Genomic DNA, 18,023 nt, shown 5'->3' on the forward strand with positions numbered 1-18,023 from the left:
CTAGGGGATCATACATATACCACCTTCAGCAGTTACAACATTCAGCTGGTGGCTTCCCCTGCACCACATTCCCACTCTGTAGCCCTCCCAAAGGGGACTACTTCACAAGACATAGGGGCAATCTTGAAAATAGTCCAAATATAAATTGGCTGCTCTGTGGGTAGTAAATCAAGTGTTGGCATGGCCACTGATGTCAGAATGTGAAATAGTTCAGATGGATGAAGAGGGGCATCTGCCTCTACCCTAAAACAGCAGAATCGATGTTTTTTCACTATCCCTAGTTACTTTGGATGAGGAATTCATGCTTATTGAATGTCGACTGGCACCGAAGGCAACTGCCATGTGTAAAGGTTGAGGCCTTTTGTTATTAACCTTTGTAGCCAACACATCCAAAACGTGGTTAGAGAAGATGGTATGCACGACTGATTCTGTTTTCACCCTGTCAAATTCTGGAATGGAAAGGATTTTGAATGACATTGACCAGCTAGATGCCACTGGATAGGTAGAAGAGAACACTAGCACTGGAGGCTCAACACCTGGAGGTGAACAAACAGGAACAGTGTTATGGTCTTGAAACCTGTACATTAGTAACAAACTAAGGTACAGTAGGAGTCTGTGGTGTAGAAGGATGGAAGTCATCCAGAGAAGACCAAGGAAGAAGAGAATGTAAACGTTATTCACTGTAGCGACTATTGTATGTGTAGTTCTATTTCCTCCACACTTCTGCAATCTGTCTCGTGGCAAGTGGACCAGAGCCCTTTGCATAGCAAAACGCCAAATTCTTGGGAGAAAGAGGAACATATTTGTAGGACCAGCCTCATTATGCCACGACCTCTGGCTTTGCCCACCAGTCCTTTTCCATCTGCCTCTGCCAGACCCGATAGCTAGCTAGGTTAGAGGAGATGGAGAAAGGTTGTATGGAGGAAAGGGGAATTTGGAGTACACCAGTCCCTTTGGTAAATGACTAACATACACCCATGTCTCATCACCTTTCTCCAAAATGTATGGGGGGGATTCTACAGAAGCATATAAAAAAGCATGGAAGGTTCATATCTTACCCAGAGTCCAAAAGCTTTCTTAACACAAATGAGCCTTCGCTTTGAAAAGATAGTCTGTGGAATAATCAGAGCAAAACACTGAAGAGTCTCAAATAACAGCTTTGCAGATTAGCTTACTAGGATACCTTTGCCATGTTGGCTGTGTGTGCAGTCATGGGACAGTGTTTGACCATTTTATGCTTCCAGAACACGTTAAACTGTCTACCAAGCAATAGAAGTCAGAGGCCCGCTTTCTAGCAGCTGAACCAGCATACACGAAAGAAAGCCTATCTGATGGATGCAGAAATAGTCCTGCTCTTGTCCAGTAAAATGTGAGAGCTCAGCGAATAGTTAGGTTGTGCAGAGTATTTTCTGAATTATATGATGGGTTCAGAAAAAGGATAGGCAAGCAAAAGGTGCTAGTTGATGTACAATGCAGTATGCACATTAGGCAAAAATGAGAGCTGGCGTGAAGCATCACTGTATCCCCATAATCCCTTTATCTATATAAAGCAGACATCTGTTAGTTTGTTCCTTATACAATTCCACATAGATCCACCAATCTGCACCTAATTTTGCATAATTACCAGTTAGGACCCTTCAGACACTACTGGCTACATAACATTTAGACATCCCACCCCTTTCCCTGGATTTCAGCCCCTTCACACACAAGACGGTTGTCACAAATCGGTGAACCCTCATTGTGGTCGTAGAAGGACCAGACAAAGCTCATTTTAAGCGTTTTGATGAGAGGAACACAACTCGAAGGCTAAAAAAATATGAAGGCCCTAGGATGCGCAGTTTGCAAGATATTTGCACTTCAACGCACTGAAACAGGGTGAAGCAACTGGTGGGGAGAGCACACAGTAGGTCCCACTATGTTGCAGCACACATAGTGCCACACATAAGACAGCCACATGTGTGCGCATTCTCAGTGCAGTTTACTTCAGATTGCAAAGCACATCAGGCGATAAGAGACTCGGAACAGTGACCTACAGGATCATTGATTTTAAACAATTGACATTGTTATATCTATCTACAGAACCCGTGTGGAGTACGGGTACCTTTTCCTAGTAAATAAAAGAATAAAAATAGTATAGGGATTAGAAGAAGAAAGTGCCTGAACCTTGCTAACCTGACATTCTGAAGCAAAGTATATTTTATAATTGAAATCAAAGGACTAATGCCCCTGTCCAAAAAGGCAGTTTTCCACCGGACTAGCTGTAGATGGGCTGGGGCTACAGTTCTTTAGGGCAGTTTACACTAAGATCAAAAGACAGACCATGTGAGAAGCACTGACTGGGTAAGAGGGTGGGGTGGGGCGCATGGGGGCAATTGGGGAGCTTTTCAAGATGTCTTTTCACCACAGAGTTTGACAAAAGAAAGCCTTTCCCCAGTATCAAGGTAGCCACCAGTAAGGGTTGGGTTGGCAAGTATCCACTTTCAAAGCCGATTCGGAATGAGAAAATGAATGACAGAATCAAGTCTAGGTCTATACTCGAGTTCAAAGGACAAAACACCATGTCCAAAGACTAGTGACAAACACACGAACACTTGCTATGATACGGTTGACTAGTGGAGCTCTTTCATGCTGCCTATATGACAACCATGTTGTATTCTGAAATGCCCAATTTAACTACGAACAGTTGCTAAGGGGCCACACTGCCATGTTCACAATTTAAGGGAGCGGTAGAGGCATGGCATAACAACCTACACTTACACAAGCCCATCTCACAGCCTTTCTTCTACACCCAATGAGCATATCTGCTCTTATTGTCTCAAAAGTCAACTCACGCAATACTGGATGCACACAATATGTTTGCATGGTCAGTCACACAGCTCCCTTCCGCTGAATTCAAATCCTTACTGATTTCACCTGCAGCTGTGTTGTATGACTGATACCCTGGTGAAAGCTCAGAAGAGTGATAATCCTCCTCTGCTACTGCTACCTTTACACCCTTATGCCTCACACAGAGTTAGGCAAGACCCTGGTCTTGCTAATTAACGGCAAGTGACCGACTCCCATGATCACGCCTTACGAGAGCAGTCACCCCAATTACCCTCATTATCAAATACCAAGAGATGTAAGGCCGTTATCACTGATCGTAGCCTTCCTTCACCTATCTGAATTCCCATTTCACCCCATGTGATTCTTACCTCACGTTTCTGTTCAAAGCAGACACGACTCATCAGGATATGCCGCCTGCCCTCAAGATAGGTTCTGAAACTGCTGTATGGCCACACAGCGAATATAAACCTTTTCTTTTTGCTACCCTTGCATTGGCTGCCCCTCCTCTTTAACAATAGGTTTCAAGTACATATATATCCTGAAATGATCGGCTTGATCCTGCTCAGCACCGATTTTGTCTGGCCCTCGACTTCTCTGCACTGCTGCTGTTTACTTCCGTCTAGAATGGGGTTGTATACAATGGTCACTGCCTCTCTGCATTATCCTCCCTTTATTATTGTTGTAGTCAGAATTTGTTGGGGAGGGGGTCACAGAATTCATAGTGCTACAGTGTAAAGTGCTCCCAGTATTTGCTGGCATGGTCAACACACTAGGAAACTTTATAATTAATCAGACAAGCAAATATTCTCCCTGGGAGTTTGGATTTTCTGAAGAAAAACAATAAAGTTTGCCAGGATGATCACAAACCCTGGAATATATTACGAAATGCATTTATTATTTCACGCCATCTACAGAAATGCAGTCTTACAAACAACAGAAGAGGTAAAACTAGGCACAAATGAAATAAAGGTAAAGCATTCTGTAGCTCAAATTAAAGAAAGTACCTGGTGAATTAGATGCTATACAGTTGAGAAGGATTTCTCCCAATTTTATGACGTTCTCTGCCACCACCTGTTGACCACTTACATCTTTCTTAAATTTCTGTGAGGAAAAAGGCAGCATTGTTTTAATGTCAACGTACAAGCACAATCACAAAAACATTTTGGCAAACTTTGGAGAACTAGCCTGTGAGTAATCAGTCTATGTCCTCTGGCCATTCATTCAACAGATGTAAATACATATTCATTTCTGGAAATTAGATTTTTTTTTTTGTTAAGTCAATTTGAACTGCCATTAAACTTTTAACCAAGAGATAACTTATAACTTCAATTACAACAAAGTAGCAATGTCACATGTGTGTGTGAGTGAGCCAGACACACATTTCTTACAAGCAACAGTGCCCCTGGAGCTTGTATCAGTTTAGAATCACGTGCAATGCAGTTAACAATCTAGTGGTTGGTCTTGGGGATTTCAAATTGTTTATTGCAACGTAAAAGGGAGAGCAGTAGGACACAAATGCCACTGTCAATGCCTACCTTATACATCGGGGCACCCACAATCTTACTCTAAATGAACACCCTGAAGTTGTTTTTCTTCCTGCGTGTAACCAAGCGGCGAGGTGTGCACCCTATTGTCCTGGAGAAATAATACATGTTGTACTCTAATATCACTTCAAACCACACTTTAAACGGTGGTACGCAGCCTACCAACACACATCTTACAACTTAATGTCATGTTAATCAGATGCAAGCTCCAGAAAGGCGAATACTGGTTTGTAACATTGGTCTTTTGGCGCTTGCAAATCGGTACAGAGTAACATGCAATGCATAAATTAGCAAGCAGTGGTTGCCTCACACTTTGATCTGCAATTTGTCTAGTTCAAAATAAATGTGTGTCTGATTCGGTTTGTGTAACTATGCACTAGTGTTTGGTGAAAGTGTTAATTGAGTTTTAAGTAGCCGCTTTACATATTGCATCTAGGGGGAACATTTGCTTGCTAGAAATTAGAGTGTTGCCCCTGGCATCAGCCTGTTAAATGTACCCTTATATAGGGCAGATGATTCTGTGCAAAAGCATAGCACTCTTGGATGGAAGGTTCTAGCTTTGCTAATAGGAAAACCTTCTTGCTCTGCAGCAAAATATAGGAGACACTGGCTTGTTATACCGATGTCTAATGTTCAATATGTGTAGAACAGGACCACTGTTCAACATTAAGCACATGGAAGCTCTTCTCTACTTTACTTAGTGGTTTCTGGTAAAAAGTTGTCAACCAGTCAATCGGGTTGGCATGGAATTTTGAAATTAACTTTGATGAGAAACACCAACTTGTCTTTGTGCATGACCACAAAGGGCTCATCAACAGTGCTTGCAATTCAGTAACTCAGCTGATAGAAGTGAATGCAATGATAAAGTTACCTTTCAACTAATATCTTCAAGGAAGCTCTTCTGAATAGGTTCATACCCTGTGTAGTAATATGGAAGATCCAAGCAAGGTGCTGGATTTCAGACTTGTGAGTTTATTCTTTTTACCCTTTCCATTAACTCTTTGAACCCTGGCACCTTCCATCTTTATTAGGGAGACATTGGTTGTAATGGTAACTTTCACTGAGGGATTTGAAGATGGGTGTCCTATGGCATATCTTTTTTGTTTGTTTGGGTGACCACTGTTGTCCTTAGCACTAGATCAACCCAATTGCTAACTGCTCGAAACTAGTGAGTGCCAATCCATTCATGAAGCAGTCTTGTGTGTAGTCCTGAAAGCAGAAGAGGTGGTAGGAGGGGAGTGGTGAGGACCAGCGCACAGACTGTCAAATTAAATTAGTTTGAATGGGCTGCAGGTGAAAGCACGTAGTGGGAAACCTGCCAAGTTGCCCACATGGTATGATGTACAAATGAAGGTTATTTGCAATCACACTGCGCACACAAACTACAAATAAAAGCAATGGTTTGTGGTTTTAATTGTAAAGCAGGGCAGCCTGACACATGTTTCGAACTACAGGGCTCTTCTTCCGAGGCTTACATTGTTGAAAAACCTGTGCAAGTCACAATAAATTGCTGTAAAGCTCTACTAATAATTTTTGACAATTCAAGGGCTGCACTATAACTCTGCAGTTGCAAGTTCAAGGCACTCAAGTGGGCATGATTATTTCAGCGTCTCCGCTGCAATGACGGTACTGGTGTGTAGTCTTGTATGTGGCACCAAATAAATGCAGGATACAATTATTCTCATCAGTTTAATCATCACTTTTCTTACTGTTATCTTGTGTATGGATGATGATGGGGAAGAGTTGATTTGAAGGTTTGAATTCTTTCATTGGGCGGAAAAGCCAGTGCCCAAATCATCTAATTCTGGCATTAGACAGGTCTTTTTTTAATGGTATTAGACCTTGGTACATCGAGAAGCCCCTCAATGTAGGAGTTCGGTTTCAACATATATGTATGTTCCTTTGGCACTGAGGCACTGTTCCCTGTAATTAGCCAGCCATCTAAGAAGTAGGAAACATGGAAACCCAGCCTGCCCAGCAACAACTCAGATGTAGGTAAACAGATGTGCTGCTGATGTTATCCCAAATGGAAGAACTATGAATTGGTAGTGTAGGGCACCTACCTGAAATTGGGGCATCTTTTGTTCCTTAGGAACATGGAAATATGGCAGTATACATCTTTCATGTACATCATTGTCATTAAATGAAGTGTGCTGGGTTCAATAGGGAAATTATGTCCTATAAGGTAGTCATCGAGAATTTAAATGCCTCGAGGGATTGTAGTGTAGGAATCTCTTGTATAGCCCCCTTTGCAAGAGGAGAGGAGGTTGGCCTTTCTTGGGTGCGAGGGAGTGTTATTAGCTACCACCTGGCGTGTTGTCATAATGGATCCTGGTGACGCAGGTGGTGCTTTCAACCATTCCACCATCCGGGGTATATAGCTGCATGTTAAGATCGATTCCTAAAATCAGCCCTGGGGGACAGATTTTACAAGGCCACCCTAGTTATGGTGAGCAGGGAGACGAGTTTAGCCAAAACACAATCAAGGTAGTGTGGATAACATGCAAGGCTTTAGTGTCAGGAGAGTGTGAGTGCTGGCAGGGGCCCTCAATGAGTCAACGCAGAATAATACACAACAATTCAGCTTAGACAGTCCGTTATAAAAATACGGTTATTTAATTAGGCTTGAAAAATGAAGCTAGCAAGTAGTAATATCACACAATACCATATAAAACAAATATATACATATATACATTCAGTAGTAGGAACACTTACAATACATCATTAAATAACTAACCAGATGAAACAGGTAAGTAATGCAGATGTAGATAAATTGATGAGAACCAGTCACAAGTTCAATTATCTATACTTTAGAAGTCCAACCCAAAGATGTAAGGGTGTAGTGTAGTGCCCAAAGGTCACAGGTTAAAACACATGTTTTCTCACAGGTATGGATTCTCTAAATGGCCCCTGGCAACCCTACCCAAGAGTCACCACACTGCGTACCGCATATTATTTGCACTGATGAACAACCTAGAAGAGCGTTTCATAGCAAATTGGAGCGGCTGAAAGTCCCTGGACAAAGATGAATCTGATTTCATATAGTAAACCCCAGGTCACCATCCTGTGGTCCATGAAGCCAGTCGCAGGTGAAGCAAGACTTAAAGCCACAAAAGTGGAAGATCCTTCCTTGCCGCAAGGCCAAGCATATGTTTGGGTCTGATCCCATGCTCACTGATAGCAATTGTAATTGCCGACCAGGACTCAGTGTGGTGGCCCTGATCAGGGAGTGGAGGGCACCATTCACTGTTCGATCCAGCTCCCCACCCAATGATTCATGGACACACTGCTAGATATGCAACAGGAAGGGATGGACCTCGGGCCAGGTTATGACTTGCTGTTAACTTTTTGTGTTTTGTTCTTCAAACCTCTGTCCTCAAAACATCAACAATCTAAAACAAGAGGGTGAGTTTAGATTTGACCAATGTTGGTTTAAATGATAAGGCATTTGGAACACGCCTATACACAAGTGTTTCAAGGTGCAATGAGGCAAGGAAGGGGGAACAGAGGGAGGACAGAGACAACAATCTTCCTAGGCCAAGTGACATTGGGATCGTGCAAGTGCTGGGGACAGGGGAGGTAAAAAGTGGCAGGGGAAAGGGGAGGGGGCAGTGCTGTACATGGGATCAAACAATAACAAGAAGTGCGGCCAGCAGGTGGCAGGTGCAAGGGTAAGTGCAGACAGCAGGTGTTCAAAAGTGCAGGTAGGTGGACTGTAGGGTTACAGATACAGACCCAAGTGCAAAGGTTGCCAGGAGGCAGTGCAGGTGTGCAATTGGGCGGCCAGGGACCTGGGGCCGAAATCAGAGGTTAGCCAGGTGACCAGTGCAGTATCAGACAGGAAATGAGCAGGGGAGAGGAAGAGAGAAGGCATAAGCAAAGAGGAAAGTCTTCAGGTGCTTCCGGAACCGGAGATGGACCTCAAGTTTCAGAGAGGCTTGGAGGCTGATCCAGAGGGAAGCCCCAGTCGAAGAAAGAGATCTACCAGCAACTTGTTGCTTGGAGAAGCGACTGGCCCTGAGGGAGTTTGAGGTGGAGGAGCGAAAAGCTTGAGCAGGAAGGTATTTACGAAGAGAGAGTTGGAAGTATTGAGGATCCAGGCCCCAAAAGGCCTTGTGGACAATGCAGATGGTATTGAACTTAATCCTGGCAGCCGCTGGGAGTCAATGCAGAGATTTCAGGGCTGGAGAGATACGATCCCTGGGCTTGAGGCCAAGGACAAGGACAAGTTTCACAGTCATGTTCTGGATGATTTACAGAGGGCAGAGAGTAGAAGCAGGAAGATTTAGAAAGAGGCTGTTGCAGTAGTCCAGCCTAGAGAGAACCAGAGCTCTAGAGATAGTGAGCTTCTGGGGGAAGGATAGGAAAGGAAGAATACCTCAGAGGAGGTGCAGGTGGTAGTTTGACTTCCTAGAGGCGTCCGAGATGCGAGGAGAAAATCAGAGTTTGGAGTGGAAGATGACCCAGAGGTTCTTAGCCTCACAGGTGGGGGCAGGAAGAGGGCCAAGAGGCCGGCCAGAGAGCGACAGGAAAGGAGGGTGCAGGTATGCCAATGAGGAGAATCTTCGTTTTACTGGCATTAAGGCATTTATGCTAGGCTTACAGTTACTTTTTGTTTGACATCGGGTAAAACCTTATAGTTGGCATTTCCAATATTTGTATAATTTGTTTTTATACATAGTTGTCTTGAGAAGGAAGAGCAGGAAGAGGAGTCCGAGGGAGACAAGCACATTATTGCCAACTGGCATGCAGGATTAGCCATCACTTGCAGTTTCCAGCATAATGATTTAACAATTATTTACCATCTTAGATTATCCCCTGTTATTAAATAAATTACGTCCCATTTATTTATTGAGCATTTGTTAGGCGCTTATACAACAGAATCGTGTTTCTAAGCACCATAAGACAAAATGGAGAGGGAACAAGGGGACTAAATAACATTGTCAAGAGCAGTAAATACAATCATGGTCCTAGTAGGCCTTGTATTTGGACGTGCAAGTGAAGAGAAGTACAGGAGATAGGGATGGGTGGAGGTCTGGGGGTGAGGGAGACAGGAAAGGACAAGTGTTGGTGGGCCGGGGGAGGGAAGTGCCAAGTGGAGCCAGAGAGGAGGCCTCCGGCTAAGTGCTAGGGCAGATGAACCACAGTTGGGATGCACAGCCGCCAGACAGGGAGCCCGCAGGGGCAGTGCTGTGGGGGTGGAGGGTGCTGGTGTCTACAGGGTACACAGGGCATCCTGGAAGCCTGGGACGAAGCAGAAGGACCAGGCCACCAGTCTCTGCAGCAGTGGGGTGATTAGCAAGGAAGGGAAGAAGGTAAAGCGGTAGCGAAAAGCAAAGTTTTGAGAAGTTCCTGGAACTTAGAGGTCCGGCTCAAGTCTGAGGGGCAGGAAGGCTGTTCCAAAGGGATGCACCAGTCGAAGAGAGAGACCTTCCCCCACATTCTCTGCATAAAGAAGCGTTTGACCAGCAGAGAGTTGGAATTAGAGAAGAAGAGGGCTCTAGCTGGGGAGTAATTAGAGAGGGAAAGTTGGAGATAGCATGGTCCCAGGCCCCAGAAAGCCTTGTGGATGATGCAGAGGGTCTTGAATGGGATCCTCGCGGCCCCTGGGAGCCAGTGGAGAGATTTTAAAGCTGGAGAGATACGGTCCCTGAGCTTGAGCCCCAGGATAAGTCTTGCAGCCCTATTCTGATTAGCTGAAGGGGGCGCAGGGAGGAAAGGGGTAGATTGAGTAAGAGGCTGTTGCAGTAGTGCAGCCTGGAAAGGACCAGAGCTCTGGAGACAATGAGCTTCTGGGAGAAGGTGAGGAAAGGGAGAATGGCTCTAAGAAGGTGAAGCAGGAGGTGGTCCTTCTTGGCAAGGTCCAAGATGTGAGGGGAGAAGGAGAGAGCAGAGTCGAAGATGACCCCAAGGTTTTGCGCCTCACAGGATATAGAAGGTTGAGGGCACAAGGAGGGCAGCCAGAGGGTAGGAAAGCTGGGAGGCATAGGTGTCTCGATGAGAAGGATCTCTTTCTTGCTGACATTGAGAGAGCTTGTTAGCCGCCTGGATGGCATTCAGCCAGACAAACAGGGACTAAAGAAGAGGAGGCAGTAGAGGGAAGTTTGAAGGAAAGCTGTGCGTCATGAAAATAACACTGGCAAGAAGGAGGAGATCAGGTGAGCAAGAGGGATGAGATAGATAGAGCCATGGCGATAGCATAGAGCCATGGGGGACACCACAGGTAGAGAGTGGGGTGGGGGAGGCGAAAGGGCCCAGTTGCAGCTGCAAAGGGTGGTTATTGAGGAAGGAGGTCAGCCATTTCAGGGCCCGGTATGTGATGCCGAGGGTATCGCAGTCGTTTTATGAGTATAGAATGGTTAACTGTGTCAACGGCAGAGGGGAGATCGAGGAGAATGAACAGCAGGAGAGTTAGAGTCAAGATTTGCAAGCATGTCTTCACGGGTGTTCAGGATAGCAGTTTGCGTGCCTCAGGATGCCCAGAATCCAGATGAATGGTCATGGAGGCAACCGACAAGTTCAGTGTGGAGGGGCAGTTTTGGGGGAGGACCCATTTCTCCAGGGGTTTACCCAGGAAGGGGTTAGCAGAGAAGGCGATAGTTAGCCGGGCAGGAGGGGTCAGCAGACGGCTTTTTTAAGAGGCTGCACAAGGTAGTGCTTGAGGGATAGAGGGAAAGAGCCAGTGGTGGAGGAGTGGTTACAGAAGTCGACTAGAGTCCGAGCAAAAAGGAAACATTGTCCTTAATAGTTCTGGAAAAGCAGAGAAGCACCTGTTTGGAGGAGACCTTCATAGAGCGGACAACCTTAGAGACCTCATCCGGTGTTATGGGCAGGAGGGAGGAGAGTGCAGGGAGTGGAAGGAGGGGAGCTAAGGGAGGCAGGGGAGCAGGAGCAAGAGAGGATATGGGGTGGAGGAGATGGAGGACAGGATGTTCTGAGTTTTAGATGTGAAATCGGAGGCCAAAGCGGTGCAGAGAGCCGCGGAAAGAAGAAGAAAGGTAGAGACTGCAGTTGGATTGGCGAGTTCAGCCATGTTGCTACTGGCTTCAGAGATGCAGCTTTGGATGTGGGCCCTCTTCTTGGAGCGGATTGAAGAACGATATTGCCTTTGGAGCAGGCGGCAGGCCAGTTTGTCAGAGGATGAACTAGAGGTCTGCCATTTCCTTTCAGCAACTCTGCACTTATGTTTCAGGGATGCTAGATCGGAATCATACCACCCATTGGGCTTGGAGGCAGGTTTTAGGTGGATCCTCATTACAGGGGCAAGGATATAGAGGGTGTTCGAGATGGGGAGGTGCAGGTTAGCAAAGAAAGTGGAGGCGAAAGCAACTATTGACACTCGCTTCATTGGTCGAATGACGGCGAAGGAGGCTGTCAGTGCTGGGAGTGGCTCAGATAGAGGGCCAAGGGGCCCCAAGCGGGAGAAGAGGAGAGAGTGGTCAGACCAGGAGAGGGGGTTGTGACTGGTTTAGAGGTAGGGATGTCCCCAGTGATGCGGGCATCCATGGTGTGTCCGGCTGAGTGGGCCAGCCCGGAAGGAAGAATAGTGAGGGAGCGTGAGTCACAAAGGACACAGAACTGTGAAGTGGCTGATTCAAGGGAGTTGAGGAGAATGTTGAAGTCACCAAGGAGGAGGAGTTTGGAAGGAGAAGTTGAGAGGGTGGAGGCAAGGTCTCCCCATTCAGAGAGGAAAAGAGATATAGGGCCAAGGGGCCTGTAGATGGTAGTGAGGGTGAGAGAGAGTAGGCGAGACCCAGAGCCTACAGATGAGGCATTAAAAAGAGGAGTAGGATTGAGAGTGGCAGGGACCCACTCAGGGAAAATCAGGGCAACTCCACCTCCGGGCCTGTGTTTGGAGAGGATTCTGTAGCCCTCAGGAAGGAGAGTGTCAAGAGCAGTGACAGAGCTTGCATTGAATCGCTTCTCGGTGAGGGCGAGGACGTCAAGGTCAAAGAGTTCAAGGAGGAGACAGATGTCTGAGTCGTACAGATCATTGCTCATTTATAGTATTCTAGGTCAGCACATTATGGCTAGTTCTATCAGTGTGACGGAGTGGCTGCCGCAAACAACCACTCCAACTCCCAGATAAAGCTCCATGGGTGCTTATTTGGAATTATACAAGAAGAATAGGCTTGAAATCTCTTGCCAACACATGAAGTAAGCTGGGGTCTTAGGGAATTTGGCGCTAGAGCAGTCCCTCTATCTCTCTGGTTTACCCCCTCCCTAGCCCAGGCAACCTTAACAGGGATGCAAGTGCCTACTTTTCGGTAACACCCATCTTTTCTCGGACTACGAACATTGGTGGAGTCTGAACAGTGGCTGTCTAACCCCTTGGGGATCTTATAACTTTCCCTGATGCTTAGTATTCCAAGGGAGTTAGGGATAGTGCCTTCTGTCCAGTTCAATCGACTGTTCACTCGCACTCTACCTCACCTGACACTCTCCTACACTGGGCCGCACAATGTTCTCCTCTCACCAAGCTACTATGCTTCCAATGTTACACTCCTCCTTGTTCTTGCTGCCTCCACCATTTGATCTTATTTCTCTTCTTAATCCTTGTCCCACTACTCCCTCTACCTACTACCGCTACCCCTCACAACTACTACTCCAACCCCACTGCTAATACCACTGTGTTACTACCACTACTCTACCCCCTCGTCTCTCTTTAGTCTTTACTCTCAACAGCCAATACTGCTACTTACTACTCCCCCTCTAACTACTACTCCCATCTCCACTTCCAACTGCCAATACCACCTCTATTCCCTTGCTCCTTATTCTCCCACACAGACCCCCCTGCCCCTCCCCCTCTTTCTAATAGCCTCCGTACTCATGTCTTCTGGTCTTTCGGACGTCCTCACCCAACTAACCATTCACACCCACCTTCTTAAATATCCCACCCCCCAGGATTGGTTACTTTCCCCTGACCAATGAACTTCCCTAGCTCCAGGGGATGTGGCAAGCGAAAGGCTTTAAAAGGGTTTGTAAGCCCTGCCCCTTTCCATGCGGCCTCACAGCATTTCCACTACAGATGCTGCCATTATTGGCAGAGGACTGGTTGCCCCCAACATGGCCTTTTTGGAGGCCCCTCTTTAATACTGTAACCCCTGGTGGGCTACTGGGGGTTGTATAGAGAAGGCCTTCTGAGAGGCCTTGCTTTTCTTTATAATTCCCACATGGTTTGTTGCATATGGCCTTCCTGGAGGCCATGGTATAATAAAAAGCACTCCTTGTGGTTTTAGTGGCTTATGTTCATTTGCGGACCAGCAGACGCGGTCTGCTGGAGTGTTTTTGGACGATGTGCTGGTATTGTGGCAATTGTTGTATCCCATGATGTAGGTTTGCCTGCGGCACTACGCAGCCCTGATCCTCGCATTGCCAGCCTCGTCTCGCTGCAGAGCGCCCGTCTGCCTCTCCACGGCTGTGGCATTCCTGTGCCTCTCTGGCATGCAGCGGACTCCGCAGGTAAGTCAGGGTTGGGCTTGCATACATGCCAGCACCGATGGAGGTGTTCGGGAAAGCTCCCTCCCACCCATGACAGGGCCATGAAGGCGGCCATGTCACTTAAGTCTCATCTGCATACTCCCGTAATTATTTTCTGTTGCAGTGCTATGAAGTTGGGAGGTCAATGCTTCCCACAGTGTTCTAGAAAGCGCCCCAAAAGCAACATCTATTATTGGTTTGTATGACTGTAGGCATGGGACGGTCTGCCAGGCCTGGTCCTCCCCAGCTATCACTGCCCCCTGTGCACCTCTTGGCACACTGGCGCGCGCACACACACCCACCCACACACACACTGGCGCGCACACTGGCACATACACACACTGGCGCGCACACACACACACACACACACACACACACACACCCACCCACCCACACACACCCACACCCCTTAATTCACAGAGCGTTTTCCAATGGGTGTTTGCCATTATGAAACGCTTCTGTGAATTAGGCCCAAAGTGTGGTAGCGTGCGGCAATGAGCCTTGGTGATGGAGTAATGACTGGAATTGTGTTGGTCACAGTGTAAGTGAAATAAACAGTTGGCTGCTTTGCATGCTCGTGACATGTCCGGTGCATCCACTCAAGCACAATTGTTTAATAGGCCCTTCTTTTAGAAGTGGTCCTCAAAGCATCACAAATCTGGCCATTGTGCTGGTCCCAACTGGCACTCAATTCCTGATACAGCCAGATGTAGCCGCAGCACAATGACCAAAGATGGCTGTTTTTAGCACTAGTGGAATACCACATGCAGCAGTGTTAGCCCTGGAACTAACAATGCAAGTGTGGTCATACAACATAGCACAAATCCATTAATTCCTTCAGTGTCAACACCTGACAAATATGGACATTGTGCTGAAGCTAGAAATCGCATTAAAGGTCTACCGTTAAAGTAACACCAGATATAACCGTATGACAAAACCAGTCTATTACCAGTTTACGTAGTCCCAGTATATCCAAGATTAACAAACTCAGAATAATCTTACTTTTAAAAAAGAAATCAGTAAACGGCTAGTTAGGCATTCATAGTTTCAGCAATCTGAGTAGATTTCTATTTTGACCAGTAGCCCCAGGATATCCAACACCCAGTATTTTGCCAGCTTCACGATCACACACTAGTTCGACATTCCAAGCATACATTTAGTCGGTATATCCCAAGAATCCCAGTTTGACAACAGCATAGTCCCCAGTTGCAGTAACGGTCCTACTGGGCTTTGTGAAATTCGGATTGTGCAACTGCGATAAGAGGAAGTGCAGGTAGAGGGGTAAGTGGTAAGGAGGCCCTAGGAGGGCCAGTGCTCAGGCAAGGGTTTGGGGGGACAACTAGTGCGAGGGAGGGGCGGTGGACCAGACTCAGATAGGTAGTCGGGGAAGGGTGCCCAAGGGCAAGTGCTGGTAAGGGTAAGTGGGAGACTGGTTGAAGGAGGGCCTGCCCCAGTAAGGCTCATGCGGGAAACAGGCCACCAGGCAGAGGCAGGTGGAACTAGCAGGGGAGGGGGGAAGGAGGAAGAGGAAAGGAAGGTCTTGAGAAGCTTCCGGAATTTAAGGAGATCTGGCTCAATGAGGAGAGGGGCAGGAAGTCCATCCCAGAGGGAGGCTCCTGCCGAAGAAAGATCTACCCCCACTCTCTGCTTAGAGAAGCAAGGTATTTAGGGAGAGAGTTGGATGTAGTGTGGTCCCGGGACCCAGAAAACCTTGTGGATGATGCAGTGGGTCTTACATTTTATCCTTGCAGCCACAGGGAGCAGGTGAAGAGATTTTAGGGCTGGAGAGATGCAGTCCCTGGGCTTGACGCCAAGCATAAATCTTGCAGTCCTGTTCCGGATTAGTTGAAGAGGGCGGAAGGAGAAAGAGGCTATTGCAGTAGTCAAGCCTAGAGAGAACCAGAGACACTGAGTTTCTGAGGGGAAGGTGAGGAAAGGGGGAATGCCTCCGAGGAGGTGAAGCTGAAAGTGAGATTTCTTTGCAAGGTCAGCGATGTGAGGTGAGATGCTCAATCTCCAAATACTACTAACAGAAAATCCCAGTGTACCACTGGTATTACACAAGACCAGCACATACCCATTTTGAAAATATATTGGAGTTGGTTAAACTGGCACTACATATTTAAATTGTCTGTGTGACAGAATTAAACTGTGTGACTACCACAATACACTGCTGTTCGACAAATCCAGTATTGCCACAGTTTGCACAGTGCACAAAATGTATTCCCGGTCGTTGCATCCTGGCACACTCAAAGTTTGCAAACACCCGTTGCTCCCAGTTTTCAGAATATTAGTATATTTCAAGTGAGACTTTGAGCATCCCGGTATATGCCAGTTTATCTACCCCCAAAATACTTCCAGTTTGTGCAACAGCAGAATATTCCCAGCTTTTCCAGCTCAAATATGTATATTTATAGTCCATACATTTCCAGTTTGAAAAGCCAATGAATACTCATAACTCACCAACCCTAGTATGTCCTCAGCGTGAACACGCAGAGTACACTCCCAAGTTCGTACAATCTCACTACTGTACAATCAATTAGTGATCTGCCAATATGGCATCCGCCTTCTCAAAATATCGCTGGCGAAGGAATTGCAACCCAGACACCATGCTCGCGACCTCCAGTTCCCTCAGCTCCTGCCTCTTCCTCCTAGCCAGCGCGAGCCTCTCGTAGGCAGCCCCTACCCCACCCGAACCTTTGGCCTCTAAATCCCAAATCTCCCCCCTCAATCTTTCTGCCAACAGTGCCTTGGCCCTCTTCTTCTTAGCCCCTTCTCCAATCAGTAGCACCCTCCATGTCGCCTTCGCAGCCTCCCAGAATGCGTTGGGTTCCACTTCCCCCCCCTGCCGTTAAATAAGAAAAAGTCCACCACCGCTTTCCTAACTTCCTCCACAAAGACTGCATCCTTCAGCAACATATCGTTGCATTTCCATAGGGAGTTCCTCGTTTGTAAGCCCACCATAGACATTCCCATATGCACCATATTGTGATCCGTCCAGCTAATGGGGGGTAAGGTCACAGCTGGATACCCTACCCATGTGCTGCCTCTGAATACACCAATAGACAATCCTCGTCCTTGTGCCATGTACAGGGGAGAAACCTGTGTAGCCCCTGGTCTCTGGGTGGCACTCCCTCCAGCCATTCACAATACCTTCCCTTGACAGAATGCTGTAGAAGCCACAATCTGTTTGTGATCCCCAGCCCCCATCCCCACCCAGCTGACCATCACCCACACTTCTGTCCATTGCTGGATCCGCCCACATGTTAAAATCCCGATCTAAAAGCAAGAGACTGCTACCCTGCCGAAATATTACCCCCCCCCCAGCGTTTCCTGGAGAAACAGCAGCTGTCCCTGGTTCGGGCAATAAATAGTGGCCGGCGTCATCTGCACGCCCTCCAGGATGCCCAGGACGAGCAAGGCCCTACCATCCAACTTCCGCCACACATTCAAAACGCTAAGGCAGAGCCTCCTGTTAAATAGGATACCAACCCCTCCTTTTTTGTCTGCACCAGACGCCCAGAACACCTGTCCGATCAGACCCCCTGGAATACGCCTTTCCTCCCCAGCAACTAACCTTGTTTCCTGTAGCAACATGATATCCAACCCCTGATTTCAGAATTCCCTTGCCACCAGTGAGTGCTTTGTGGGGGAGTTCAGGACTTTCATGTTTAAAGTCCCCACCCTGAGCACGTCCGTCCGGCCACCACGATCCATGCGCACCAAAGCTGGAGCTCAAACTAGTTCCTGACCCTTCAGTTGCAAAAACAAATAACCTGCCCAACTGCCCCAGCCTCACCCCCCCCACCTCCCTTACTCCCCCTATCTCCCCTCTCCCAACCATCTCCTTTCCCCCACCTTCAAACTAGAGATTTCCACCATTGATGGGCCACCAAGGATAACTTTGCCACGCCATCCGTCCATACTTTCACATTTCTCCTCCCCAACTATTGCAAGTACATTTGAGGCTACGCGGAATCCCCAAGCCTCTAAACAGTTCCCCCAAGGGGTGTTGAGTTTCTTGTATTTCCTGCTGCCTGTAATCTTTTTCTTTGCCAAGAGTTCCTTCCTCTGCTCCAAGTTTGTACATGCCCCGCTGGTTTCGGAGCTCCTATCTGGGTCAGGGACCCCATTCTTCAGGGACTGTAATACCTGTTGCACTTCCTGGCCATT

At 47.2% G+C, this 18,023-nt stretch overlaps 1 protein-coding gene across 3 annotated transcripts in view; it reads right to left on the reverse strand.

Annotated features, from left to right (window-relative positions):
• The window catches only part of CEP68 (centrosomal protein 68), a 277,505-nt gene that overhangs the window by 87,058 nt on the left and 172,424 nt on the right, over nucleotides 1-18,023 (reverse strand). For all 3 annotated transcript variants that reach the window (XM_069608166.1, XM_069608164.1, XM_069608165.1), the window contains exon 5: nucleotides 3,831-3,927. In XM_069608166.1, coding sequence (XP_069464267.1) covers nucleotides 3,831-3,927 — 97 coding nt within the window. The remainder of the gene's footprint in view (nucleotides 1-3,830; nucleotides 3,928-18,023) is intronic.

Source organism: Ambystoma mexicanum, chromosome 4q, assembly GCF_040938575.1.
Source record: "Ambystoma mexicanum isolate Mex_15411 chromosome 4q, UKY_AmexF1_1, whole genome shotgun sequence".
Lineage (NCBI taxonomy): Eukaryota > Metazoa > Chordata > Amphibia > Caudata > Ambystomatidae > Ambystoma > Ambystoma mexicanum.